General features: G+C 45.8%; 1 protein-coding gene across 1 annotated transcript in view; it reads right to left on the bottom strand.

Moving 5' to 3' along the window:
- Positions 1-14,158, bottom strand: part of LOC130127199 (protocadherin-15-like) — a 409,304-nt gene that overhangs the window by 160,925 nt on the left and 234,221 nt on the right. The window contains 1 exon segment of the mRNA XM_056296769.1: positions 6,467-6,560. Coding sequence (XP_056152744.1) covers positions 6,467-6,560 — 94 coding nt within the window.

The raw sequence follows: 14,158 nt of genomic DNA, 5'->3' as shown, positions 1-14,158 counted from the left end.
GGCCATCTCGTTAATTTGAACATCAGAATTGCTGACAATTTCCGGTTCTCTTCACCGAGCAAGCGCTTCTCTTGTCTGTGTGTCGGAACATCAGCAGAGGATTGTACAGTTCTGGAAAAGTAGAAACGGCTGCAGTCACCAGCTCATCCATTTTGCTGGGAACGTAAACAGGTGCTAAACTTTTTTTTTTATTGGAATTTCCCCCCTTTTCCTCCCCAACTGTATCCGGACAATTACCCCACTCTTCCGAGCCACCCCGGTCTCTGCTTCACCCCATCTGCCGATCCAGGGAGGGCTGCAGACTACCACATGTCTCCTCCGATACACGTGGAGTCGCCAGCCGAACAGGCACCCCGACCAACCAGAGGTGACCTAGTGCAGCGACCAGGACACATACCCACATCCAGCTTCCCACCCGTGTCTGCGGGTGGGACGTGTCTTTAGGAATGCCCGACCAAGCAGGGATTCGAACCGGCGAGCCCCGTGTTGGTAGGCAACAGAATAGACCGCCACGCCCACCCGGACACCCCAAGAGTGCCGCTATATTGATACAGACGTTACGCTGCAGTGTCTCTGTGATCTGCGGCGCGACTCCTTCCTCTCTGCATGAGAAGCCTGACAACTACCTCACCTTACCCCCTAGTCTTAACCACATCCTAACCTTTATCAATATCCCAAAACCAGGGTGGAAGTTTCACACTGGAGTCTCTGGAACACCCACTGCATCTCTATACAGATGTTGAAACCAGATGTTGTGCCTGTAGGGATGCCCAACCACACTGGAGGTAACACGGGGATTCGAACCGGCGAGCCCCGTGTTGGTAGGCAACAGAATAGACCGCCACGCTACCCAGACCCCTTAGGTGCTAAACAGTTACCCAAGCATAAAATAATATCAACGCCTTCTGACCAGAGGTGGGCCGTGAAGTAATACTTGGGGTAGTATTGGTCGAGAATTGGTAGATGCGACGCCATGACGTCTCCTGTTGCTAGCTAGCTAGTTAGCTTTGCGGCTAGCTCAGCTCCGGCGCACTCTTGCTTGAATGATGACAGAAATTATCCACGGACAATTTCATCAGTCTATCTTCATTCTTCATAGAGAGTACTTTACCGCTGCCACCATGAAGTAATACTTGGGGTAGTATTGGTCGAGAATTGGTAGATGCGACGCCATGACGTCTCCTGTTGCTAGCTAGCTAGTTAGCTTTGCGGCTAGCTCAGCTCCGGCGCACTCTTGCTTGACTGATGACAGAAATTATCCACGGACAATTTTATCAGCCTATCTTCATTCTTCATAGAGAGTACTTTACCGCTGCCACCATGAAGTAATACTTGGGGTAGTATTGGTCGAGGATCAGTGACCACACCGGGTTATAGAACTCAGGTTTAATCGTGGCTCAGTAGGCAGACGTAATAACCATACATGGTAGTGGTGTAACCATAATAACAGTCCGGGTAGTACATAACACCTAGTGTAGTTCCAGTGGATATACATGGCGTTATATCACTACAGGCTGACCCACCTTCCCCAGCTCCAACCCCAACCCCACCCTTCAGTGTGAGTCTGTGAAATGGCGCTCATTTTCAGATATATGCTGATCGAGACTCATCCTTCACAGGGGTTCACTTGCTAACCTTGTGCCTCTAATACTTTCTACCGAACTCGCATTTCTTAATTTAAAGTTGGTCACAGGTATCCCCGCCCGCCCTCTCAGCCCATTGCCCAATTTTTTAGCATTTTTCAAAATGACGCAGTAGCTGGAGTTAAGCTACTGCCAATTTGTCACGGGGTGGAATTTTTGCAGCTTTCCTCTGAAATCTGATGGGTTGCCGTTTCGCAAGTTGCTTGCGCGGTCGGGGTCAAAGTTCACAGATTTCAACTTTTGCCACTGCACCATCAACCCTGTCCAAGGCCAGCAGGAATACCCTCATGCCCTGCACAAGCAGCTAGCTGCCTCTAATTCAAAGTGAATGGAAGCAGCGGTGCAGGACGGCTGTGCTGCTCCCGGTGTCGCTTCAGCTGAAGAGCCCATCTGTCTGCTGGCCAGGAAGACGGGCCTGCTGGGAACTGGGTTACCCACCACGTGGCTGTTTCACCTGTGTGCTTTTATAATAAAAGAGACCAGAGAGGGGGTCCTGGTAGCATGGCGGTCGATTCCGTTGCCTACCAACACGGGGATCGCTGGTTCGAATCCCTGTGTTACCTCCGGCTTGGTCGGGCGTCCCTACAGACACAATTGTGGGTGGGAAGCCGGATGTGGGTATGTGTCCTGGTCGCTGCACTAGTGCCTCCTCTGGTTGGTCAGGGCACCTATTCAGGGGGGGGAGGGGGAACTGGGGGGAATGGCGTGATCCTCCCACGCGCTACGACCCCCTGGTGGAACTCCTCACTGTCAGGTGAAAAGAAGCGGCTGGCGACTCCACATGTATCGGAGGAGGCATGGGTTGTCTGCAGCCTTCCCTGGATCGGCAGAGGGGGTGGGATCAGCGACCGGGACGGCTCGGAAGAGTGGGGTGATTGGCCGGATACAATAGGGGGGAAAAGGGGGAAAAGCCAAAAAAAGAGAAAAAGACCAGAGCAAAAATGCCTGGTAAAATCACAGGTTGAAAGAAGAACCTGATAAATTAGTGATTTACAAAATTAATACATCCGTATGTCCAAATCCAGTCTCCATGACCTCTATCACTAGAACGGCAGGGATTTCACTCCTACCGAGAACGACCATGGGCGGTCTAAATGACAGCCGGTTTATAAACTCTATATTCTGTCACGATAAATACCCAGTTGACAGTGTTGGGAGGGTTACTTTTAAAATGTATTCTGCTACAGATTACAGAGTACATGTCATGAAATGTAATTTGCAACGTAGTCCGTTAGATTACTCAATGTGAGTAACGTATTCTAAATACTTTGGATTACTTTAATATTTTCTTACATTTTCTGTAACGGTATATGTAGCATTCACACAATACTACTTGAGTACACTATTCTGTTTCTTCTATTGTATCAGCTGGCTGAATGCATTTGAGTCACCTTAAATATATATACTAACAAAGAGTATGTAAACACAAAAGATCTAGGATTTTTTTTATCTGGTAAAAAAAAGAAAGAAAGAAGGGAACTTTTCCATGTCCTTTTCTTTATTTCCATAGCTGTTAGAATGAAAAACCTTCAACAAAGATGAAACTACAGCATCCTGTTTTACTGTGGAAATAACATTTAGGTGTCACTTTCACTGCATTTTGTGTCGCAATCCTCTTAAAATAAGAACGGCACCAAAGGAAAAAAAAATTAAGTAATCCATTTATTTCAAGAATGTAACTGTATTTGAATACAGTCACTCATATTTTGTATTCTAAATACGTAACGCCGTTACATGTATTCCGTTACTCCCCAACACCGCCAGTTGAGATATTAATGCATTGCATATGTTAGTATGTCTGTTAGGAAACTAACACCAAAATTAACATTTTAACAACTATAATACTATTTTTAAACAGTTTAAACTTTAGAGAGACATGGTCGCACTTGAATAGCAGAATTGAAAAAGTGAAAATACTACCTGAAAAACAAAACAGAAAACACATATTGCTGATCTGTGTGTGTGTGTGTGTGTGTGTGTGTGTGTGTGTGTGTGTGTGTGTGTGTGTGTGTGTGTGTGTGTGTGTGTGTGTGTGTGTGTGTGTGTGTGTGTGCGGGCCCTGTGATGGCCTGGCAGCCTGTCCAGGGTGTCTCCCCGCCTGCCGCCCAATGACTGCTGGGATAGGCTCCAGCATCCCCGCGGCCCTGAGAGCAGGATAAGCGGTTCCACTAATGGATGGATAGATGGATGCATGGATGGATGGATGGATGTTAAATTTGAAAATTCAAACAGTCAAAATGACAGCCTTGGTCATTCTAGCGTTATTCCTGTATTTGGCAAACACTTAATTCCAGGTTGTTTACAATATCTTTCATGTATCAGTGATGTTCTGCTACTATAGAACCACTACTATATAGCCACTACTATAGAACCACTACTATAGAACCACGACTATATAGTCACTATTATATAACCACTACTATATAACCACTACTATAGAACCACTACTATATAACCACTACTATAGAGCCACTACTATAGAGCCACTACTATAGAGCCACTACTATATAGCCACTACTATATAACCACTACTATAGCACCACTACTATAGAACCACTACTATAGAACCACTACTATATAACCACTACTATATAACCACTAATATAGAACCACTACTTTATAACCACTACTATAGAACCACTACTATAGAACCACTACTATAGAACCACGACTATATAGCCACTACTATATAACCACTACTATATAACCACTACTATAGAACCACTACTATATAACCACTACTATAGAGCCACTACTATAGAACCACTACTATAGAACCACTACTATAGAACCACTACTATATAACCACTACTATAGAACCACTACTATAGAACCACTACTATATAGCCACTACTATATAAGCATTACTATAGAACCACGACTATATAGTCACTATTATATAACCACTACTATATAACCACTATTATATAACCACCACTATATAACCACTACTATAGAACCACTACTATATAACCACTACTATAGAACCACGACTATATAGCCACTATTATATAACCACTACTATATAACCACTACTATAGAACCACGACTATATAGCCACTATTATATAACCACTACTATATAACCACTACTATAGAACCACTACTATATAACCACTACTATAGAGCCACTACTATAGAACCACTACTATAGAACCACTACTATAGAACCACTACTATAGAACCACTACTATATAACCACTTCTATAGAACCACTACTATAGAACCACTACTACATAGCTACTACTATAGAACCACTACTATAGAACCACTACTATATAACCACTACTATAGAAGCACTACTACATAGCTACTACTGTAGAACCACTATTATATAGGCACTACTGTAGAACCACTACTATAGAACCACTACTATAGAATCACTACTATAGAACCACCAGAGCTGATTCCCGTTTCAACCACTTCAACAATTATCATGTGGTGTTTATAACACACTGTGATACATGCTGCTGTGTGTGCATGTACAGACTATGATACGTGCTGCTGTGTGTGCATGTACACACTGTGATATGTGCTGCTGTGTGTGCATGTACACACTGTGATACATGCTGTTGTGTGTGCATGTACACACTGTGATACGTGCTGCTGTGTGTGCATGTACACACTGTGATACATGCTGCGGTGTGTGCATGTACACACTGTGATACATGTTGTGTGTGCATGTACACACTGTTATACATGCTGCTGTGTGTGCATGTACACACTGTGATACATGCTGCTGTGTGTGCATGTACACACTGTGATACATGCTGCGGTGTGGGCATGTACACACTGTGATACGTGCTGCTGTGTGTACATGTACACACTGTGATACATGCTGCTGTGTGTGCATGTACACACTGTGATACATGCTGCGGTGTGTGCATGTACACACTGTGATACATGCTGCTGTGTGTGCATGTACACACTGTGATACGTGCTGCTGTGTGTACATGTACACACGGTGATACATGCTGCTGTGTGTGCATGTACACAGGGCATGGTAGGCCAGAGAGGTATCGATGGGTAAGCCCCCAAACACCCTTTCTCTCCCTGTAGCCCCTTGCCCTGCTGTGCCCTCTGCACATGGACCACTTTGCATAAAGCTGCACTGCCCTGTGAATAACTCTTATTCTACAACAACCTCTCCTTCTGTAAATACCTCCTTATTAAACATCCATCCATCCATCCGTCATCCATCCATCCATCCACCCAGGTTGGACTACCCCAGGGCTCAAACCCAGGACCTTCTTGCTGTGAGGCTACCGTGCTAACCACCGCGCCACCGTGCCGCCCCCAAGTGTTAGCTGTCCCAAGAAAATGATATCCAAAGGACAGAAGTGTTAAGTGCTCCTGAGCATATTTTGAATACTGCATTGAATACTACATTGAATATGGCATTTAATACTGAATCATTTAAATTCTCATTTAATATTTTGTAAATAGAGTACTTGCCATCTTCCCAGTGTTTCCCCATTATTGCACCTGATTGCAACTACTCTTATTTGTTTTTATTTTACGTGTGTGTGTGTGTGTGTGTATAATTACATATATATTTTTTAAAATCTTATTATTCTTTTGACTTTTTTTGCTTTACTGTTTGCTGTTAACTTTTCCCTCATGCACCAACATACCAAGTCATATTCCTTGTATGTTCTTGAATCATTTGGTAATAATTATGATTGTGATTATAGTCGCATTGCTTCTCAAAGTCGTTTCGTAAATGGAGTGTATTATATTGAATATATTCACTACGTACCATAAGAATCAAACTGTGACTTGAGAAGCAGAAGAATAAACAGTAAATAAGGAAGGGTCTCCTACCCCGTCTGGATGTCCGTCTGAAGCTGTGACCACCAGGGTGTAATGGTCCAGGGCCTCCCGGTCCAGTGCCTTCCCCAGAACCAAATGTCCTGTCCTACCAAAACAACACACACACTCATGAGAATGAGACATGGAAGTTGGACATGGAAGACGTTGAGAATATAACGCAATACATCACGATACAGTGAAATACAGAGTAATCGTCTCTATCGTCCCCAATGTGTGTTTCCATTGGCTGAGTAGTGAACATACACCAAGCACAACATGTGGAGCATGTGGCTGCTGGGTTTCAGTGAGTTCTTGTCATACCAACATCAGTCCGGGAAAGTATCATTTCATGCCTGGGAAAGGTGCTGTGCTGCACCCAGGACCGAGGTCCTAAACCTTTCACACCGAGGGTGAGCCCAACACAAACCTACATACTGTCAGTTCAGGGATGGAGAGTCATGCAAACTTGTGTGGTGGTTGGAAATCTCAGAAGTATGTGCTACTGGGCATCCGGGTAGTGTGGCGGTCCTCGTTGCCTACCAAGATGGGGATCGCTGATACGAATCCCCGTGTTACCTCCGGCTTGGTCAGGCGTCCCTACAGACACAATTGGTCGTGTCTGCGGGTGGGGAGCCGGATGTGGGTATGTGTCCTGGTCGCTGCACTAGCGCCTCCTCTGGTCGGTCAGGGCACCTGGCCGGGGAACTGGGGGGGAATAGCGTGATCCTCTCACACGCTACGTCCCCCTGGTGAAACTTCTCACTGTCAGGTGCAAAGAAGCAGCTGGCAACTCCACATGTATCAGAGGAGACATGTGGTATTCAGCAGCCCTCCATGGATCAGCAGCAGGGGTGGAACAGCCGGGACGGCTTGGATGAGTGGGGTATTAGGCCAGACCCAATTGGGGAGAAAAAGGGGGGCGGGGGGGAGTACTTTCTACTATTTATGTTTATTTTTTGTTCGTTTGCATACATGGTGATTCAGAGAAAGGTCTTAATTAAAAGCCTTGCAAGTGTTTAGCAGTAATGGTTGCACCTTAAGACACCTCACCATTCTGTCCATCAGGAGCTTAGAACACCTCACCATGCTGTCTTTCAGAAGCTTAGAACACCTCACCATGCTGTCTTTCAGAAGCTTAGAACACCTCACCATGCGGTCCTTCGGGAACTACCGATTTCTGCCATGCTGTTACTTAGAAGGCTCAAATAGTGCCTAGACGATAAGGAAATTACTTTTTTCATCAAGACTGATATAATCACAGTCCACAGTTGTTGACACTAAATGAAATGTGTTTTCCTAATTGTGAACACAAACAAGGGGAGGAAGTAAAGCCCTTTAGTTAGGACCAGACTGAGCACAGCAACATGTTCAAGTTTTTATATCTGACTCTTCCATATGGAGAGATATTGGCCTGGCTGGACTGACGGCTTGAAATGTATAATGAAAAAAATGAAAAATAAAAAATAACAACAATAACAATAATAATAATAAGTAGATAAATAACAAAAAATAATAGATAAATAAATAAATAATAAATAAAAATTGTGTGAGGTTTGATAAGAGTTTTACATAAGTGACCAATTTCTGGGCAATAGGCCTATTTTCAGTGTACCTCTTTGGCCAATTGGGTGTTAAGTGGTCAGGGTTTGGCCCGCACTCCAGGCAGACAATTAGCAATCAGTATTCTGTAAATCACTGCTGTTACTTGGAAGCGTCAGCTTTCAAGTGTCAGGCAAACAAGCTGAGGGCAAACAGGTCTAGGTGAACGAAGGCAAGTGACACTTTTTCAAGCCAAGACTTCGTTAAAGACTGCTCTTTTTAGATCCGGTCAGTCATCTGTATTTTGTGTAGCAAGTACAGACTATGTGTTTCCTTTGCATTCCTCTCCTTTCCTCTTCCCAGGGCTGGCATAGACGTTGGGTCTACTCCTAGGCGCTGCAACCCTACCAATCTCATCCATCCCACTCTCTCCACTCACGTTGAGCAAGTGGTGACGGGGGGGCTCTGGAATTGCCAGTCTGCGATGCCAAAAGCTGAGTTTATCTCAGGCTACACATCCTTGCTCTCCCTCAACTTTCTTGCTCTAACTGAGACCTGGATCAAGCCAGAAAACACTACACCTGCAGCTCTGTCTGATGTCTATTCTTTTTCTCACATTCCCAGAGCTGGGAGGCGAGGTGGTGGTACTGGCCTCCTAATCTCCCTGATATGGAAATACTCTCTTGTTTCCATTCCATAATTTTCTCCGCCCTCTTTTGATTTCATGCTGTTACTATCTCTTATCCAGTCAAACTCACCATTGTGGTTGTGTACTGCCCACCAGGCCCCCTTGGTGAGTTCCTGGAAGAGTTTGACACACTTGTCTCACACTTCCCTATTGATGACTCTTCACTTATCCTTCTTGGTGACTTCAACATCCACACTGACAAGCTAGATCCTCTTCTCTCTCTCCTCTCCTCCTTTGATTTTCACCTCTCACGCTCTCCTCCTATCCACAAGGCCGGCAACCAGCTGGACCTTATCTTTACTAGACACTGTCCTATTTCCAATCTCTCTGTTATTCCCCTCCAGCTCTCTGACCACTATTTCATGTCCTACTTTCTCTCCCTCTCTTCACCCCCCTCAGCCCCTCCCCTTACCCACATGGTTTCCACCCGTAGACACCTCCACTCTCTCTCCGCCACTGATCTTTCTTCCTGTGTTACCTCTATCCTCCCTACACCTGAATCTTTCTCTCTCCTACCCCCTGACACTGCTATTGATATTCTTCTCTCTACCCTCTCCTCTTCTCTGGACAATCTCTGTCCCGTCACCTCCAGGTCTGCACACCCAACTCCACCTGCCCCTTGGCTGTTTGACTCAGTACGTACTGACAGATGGAGCCTAAGAGCGGCAGAGCGCAAATGGAGAAAAGGGAAACTCCCAGAGGACCTTCTCAACTTCCAATCTCTTCTTTCCACTCTCTCCTCCTCCCTTTCTGCTGCTAAGGCTGCCTTCTATCGCTCTAAAATCCTATCCTCTGCCTCTAATCCTAAGAAACTCTTTGAAACCTTCCCTACACTTCTTCAACCCCCACCTCCTCCTCCTACTTCCTCCCTTCTCCATGATGACTTCGCTAACTTCTTTGACAAGAAGGTAAACAACATCAGATCCTCCTTTTCTCACCACCCAGTTAGTGCTGCTTGCACTATCCCACCCTCTGCACCCTCCCTCACCTCTTCACATCCCACCCTATCCCACCTCACTCCCCTCTCCCCTGATGAGGTTCTAAACCTCATCACATCTAGTCGCCCCACCACATGCTCCCTTGACCCAGTCCCTTCCCCTCTTCTTCAGTCTATAGCACCTGAACTCCTTCCCTTTCTAACCCACCTCATCAACACCTCCCTCCCGGCAGGATGCTTTCCATCTGCCTTCAAGACTGCTAGAGTCACACCCCTTCTCAAGAAACCATCACTTAACCCCTCTGAAGTCAAAAACTACAGACCAGTTTCCCTTCTACCCTTTCTATCCAAAACTTTGGAACGTGCTGTCTTTAACCAACTTTCTTTGTACCTCTACCAGAACAACCTCCTGGACCCAACCAGTCTGGGTTCAGGGTGGGTCACTCGACAGAGACGGCCCTCCTTGCAGTGACAGAATCACTGCACTTTGCGAGAGCAAACTCTCTCTCCTCTGTCCTGATACTCCTGGACCTGTCAGCTGCGTTCAACACAGTGAACCACCAGATCCTCCTCTCTACCCTCGAGGGGCTGGGTGTCACAGGCTCTGCATTCTCAATGTTTGCATCCTACCTGACGGGTCACTCCTACCAGGTGACATGGAGGGGATCTGTGTCGGAGCCTCACAGACTGACTACAGGCATTCCACAGGGTTCGGTTCTGGGTCCTCTCCTTTTCTCCCTGTACACGACATCCCTGGGTTCTGTTATTCACTCGCATGACTTCTCTTACCATTGTTATGCCGATGACACCCAGCTGATCTTGTCCTTTCCTCCCTCTGACACACAAGTAGAGACACACATTGCAGCATGCTGGACTGACATCTAGAGTGGATGGCGACACACCACCTGAAGCTCAATCTGGATAAGACAGAGCTGATGTTTCTCCCAGGGAGAGGTTGCCCACACTTAGACCTGGCCATCACCATGAACAACACCGTGGTGACACCAACTCGGACTGCGAGGAATCTGGGTATGATCCTGGACGACTTACTGTCGTTTGCTGCAAACGTTGCATCAGTTGCTCGCTCCTGCAGATTTCTCCTCTATAACATCAGGAGGATTCATCCATTCCTCACCGACGAGATGGCACAGGTGCTCATCCAGGCTCTGGTCATCTCCTGACTTAACTACGGCAACTCCCTCCTTGCTGGCGCCCCGGCGTCGGCCATCAGACCTCTGGAGCTTGTTCAGAAAGCTGCAGCTCGTCTGGTGTTCAACCGCCCTAGGTTCTCCCACACAACTCCCCTTCTCATGTCCCTACACTGGCTCCCAGTAGCTGCTCGCATCCAGTTTAAGACTCTGGTGCTAGCCTACAGGGCAGTGAAAGGAACAGCTCCTTCCTATCTCCAGGCCATGGTCAAGCCCTACACCCCCGCCCGACCACTTCGCTCTACTGCCTCGGGACACCTGGTTGCCCCGTCGCTCAGAGACCGTTGCTGCCGATCGACCTGGTCACGGCTGTTTTCTGTTCTGGCCCCACAGTGGTGGAATGAACTCCCCACTGATGTCAGGACAGCGGAGTCGCTGCCCGTCTTTCGGCGCAGGTTGAAAACTCACCTCTTTAAGAACTACTACCCTGTTACTTGCTCTTAGCACTTATTGTATTCACTCATTTAAAACAAATCTCTTTCTTGCGCTTTTACTTTAGCACTAGTTTTGCTCTTAGATGCTTGTTTAGATGCACTTATGACCTCTGATGACTAGTAGTTCTGCTGATTTCCTACGTTAAATGATGCACTTATTGTGAGTCGCTTTGGATAAAAGCGTCGGCTAAATGACTGTAATGTAATGTAAAATACTAAAAAGTCAGACAAAAGGTTAATGGATGACAACACAGTAAACTACACTCTAGAAAATGTAATGTGCAAATGTGAGAATTCTGACCAGTAACCAAACAGCTTAATGTTTGGTGTAGAGCTTGATTTGATTGATTGTCATTTTCCTATGAGGCTTTACACAAAGACAAATGCTTTTAATTCCTTAACTAAATTTGCACAGGAAAAACAGCACAACTGTGTGAAAGTGTGTTGGTGAAGTGTGTGTGTGTGTGGGGGGGGTGATCTGGACGTAATAAAGTATATATATGTCTATATTTATAGTATGTGTGTATATATACGTGTGTGTGTGTATATATATATATACACACACACACACTTTATATATGCATGTTTGCTTTTGAAAGCAAGGTAGTGTGTGTGTGTGTGTGTGTGTGTGTGTCACTGGCGTAACATATTTATTATGGGCCCTGGTGCAAGCAACCCTCGTAGACCCCCCCCCCCCGGTCTCTCTCTCACTGGCTCACACACACACACACACACCACCACCACCATAGGTGGGTTTAGTAAGTAATTTTAGTCATTTATTTGTATAGCACCTTTCACAGATATACAATCACAAAGTGCTACACAGCATAAAATATAACAAATAAAATAGAAATACCAAAGTAACAGACAAGGTTGACACAGATGAGTTATTGTAAAGGTCAGTACGTCAAAGATTGGCTCCACTTCAGAACCGCGGCGAGCGGACGCACCACGGACAGAGTTGGGAAACCTGAACAGACGGTCTCTAAATCACACCAGTCGACAAGGCGATGAAACACGTCAACGAAGCAGCTAGGCTGTAATATAGCCGATAGCCTCGTCATTCAGCAGTAACAGGGGAGCACACGTCACACTCAAAACCTGCTAGGTTGCAGGGTTTGGCACACATGCAGCACACACTGCAGCTTTCCTCTTCTTCCTCTTTTTACATCCACTTTTATGTGTGTAACTCACGCTTGCTGGCTTGCTTTTATGTTTCTAACGTTACTTAGGTAGGCTAGATAGGTAAATGATATTGCACGTGTTAAACGCTATCGTCACATGCTCAGAACAGACACGTAACATTGGACTAGGACAATACATGCAGAAATAGTGATGCCCCCCCCCCCCTAGCGACGGGCCCTGGTGCCACTGCACCGGCTGCACCACCTGTATTTACGCCAGTGGTGTGTGTGGATGGGTGTGTTTATGTGTGTGTGGATGTGTGGGTTTCTGAGTGTGAGTGTGTGTGTTTGGGGGGGGGGTTCTGAGTGTGTGTGAATGAGGGGGGGTCTGGATGCTATAATATATACTATGTCTATATGTCTATATGTATGTGTGTGTATGTATGTACGTGTATATACAGTGGTGCTTGAAAGTTTGTGAACCCTTGAGAATTGTCTATATTTCTGCATAAATATGACCTAAAATAACATCAGATTTTCACACAAGTCCTAAAAGTAGATAAAGAGAACCCAATTAAACCAATGAGACAAAAATATTACACTTGGTCATTTATTTATTGAGAACAATGATCCAATATTACATGTCTGGGAGTAGCAAAAGTATGTGAACCTTTGCTTTCAGTATCTGGTGTGACCCCCCCCCCCCCCTTGTGCAGCAATAACTGCAACTAGACGTTTCTGGTAAGTGTTGATCAGTCCGGCTTGGAGGGATTTCAGCCCATTCCTCCGTACAGAACAGCTTCAACTCTGGGATGTTGGTGGGTGTCCTCACATGAACTGCTCGTTTCAGGTCCTGCCACAACATTTCCATTGGATTAAGGTCAGGACTTTGACTTGGCCGTTCCAAAACATCAACTTTACTCTTCTTTAACCATTCTTTGGTAGAACGACTTGTGTGCGTAGGGTTGTGGTCTTGCTGTATGACCCACGTTCTCTTGAGATTCAGTTCACGGGCAGATGTCCTGACATTTTCCTTAAGAACTCACTGGTATAATTCAGAATTCATTATTCCATCGATGACGGCAAGCCGTCCTGGCCCAGATGCAGCAAAACAGGCCCAAACCATGATGCTACCACCACCATGTTTCCCAGATGGGATGAGGTTCTTCTGCTGGAATGCAGCGGTTTCCTTTCTCCAAACATAACGCTTCTCATTTAAACTAAAAAGTCCTATTTTGGTCTCATCAAGCCACAAACATTTTTCCAATAGCCTTCTGGCGTGTCCACCTGATCTCCAGCAAACTGCAGACGGGCAGCAATGTTCTTTTTGGAGAGCAGTGGCTTTCTCCTTGCAGCCCTGCCATGCACACCATTGTTGTTCAGTGTTCTCCTGATGGTGGACTCATGAACATTACCATTAGCCAATGTGAGAGAGGCCTTTAGCTGCTTAGATGTTACCCTGGGTTCCTTCATGACCTGGCCGACTATTACACGCCTTGCTCTTGGAGTGATCTTTGATGGTCCACCACTCCTGGGGAGGGCAACGATGGTCTTGAACTTCCTCCATTTGTACACAGTCTGTCTGACTGTGGATTGGTGGAGTCCAAACTCTGTAGAGATGGTTCTGTAACCTTTTCCAGCCTGATGAGCATCAACGATGCTTTTTTTCTGAGCTCCTCAGAAATCTCCTCTGTTCTCGCCATGACACACTTCCCCAAACATGTGTTGTGAAGACCAGACTGTTCTTTAAATAAAACAGGGCGCCCACTCACAC

This window comes from Lampris incognitus, chromosome 17 (genome assembly GCF_029633865.1).
Source record: "Lampris incognitus isolate fLamInc1 chromosome 17, fLamInc1.hap2, whole genome shotgun sequence".
Taxonomy (NCBI): domain Eukaryota; kingdom Metazoa; phylum Chordata; class Actinopteri; order Lampriformes; family Lampridae; genus Lampris; species Lampris incognitus.
This window is presented reverse-complemented; position numbering and strand designations above follow the sequence as displayed.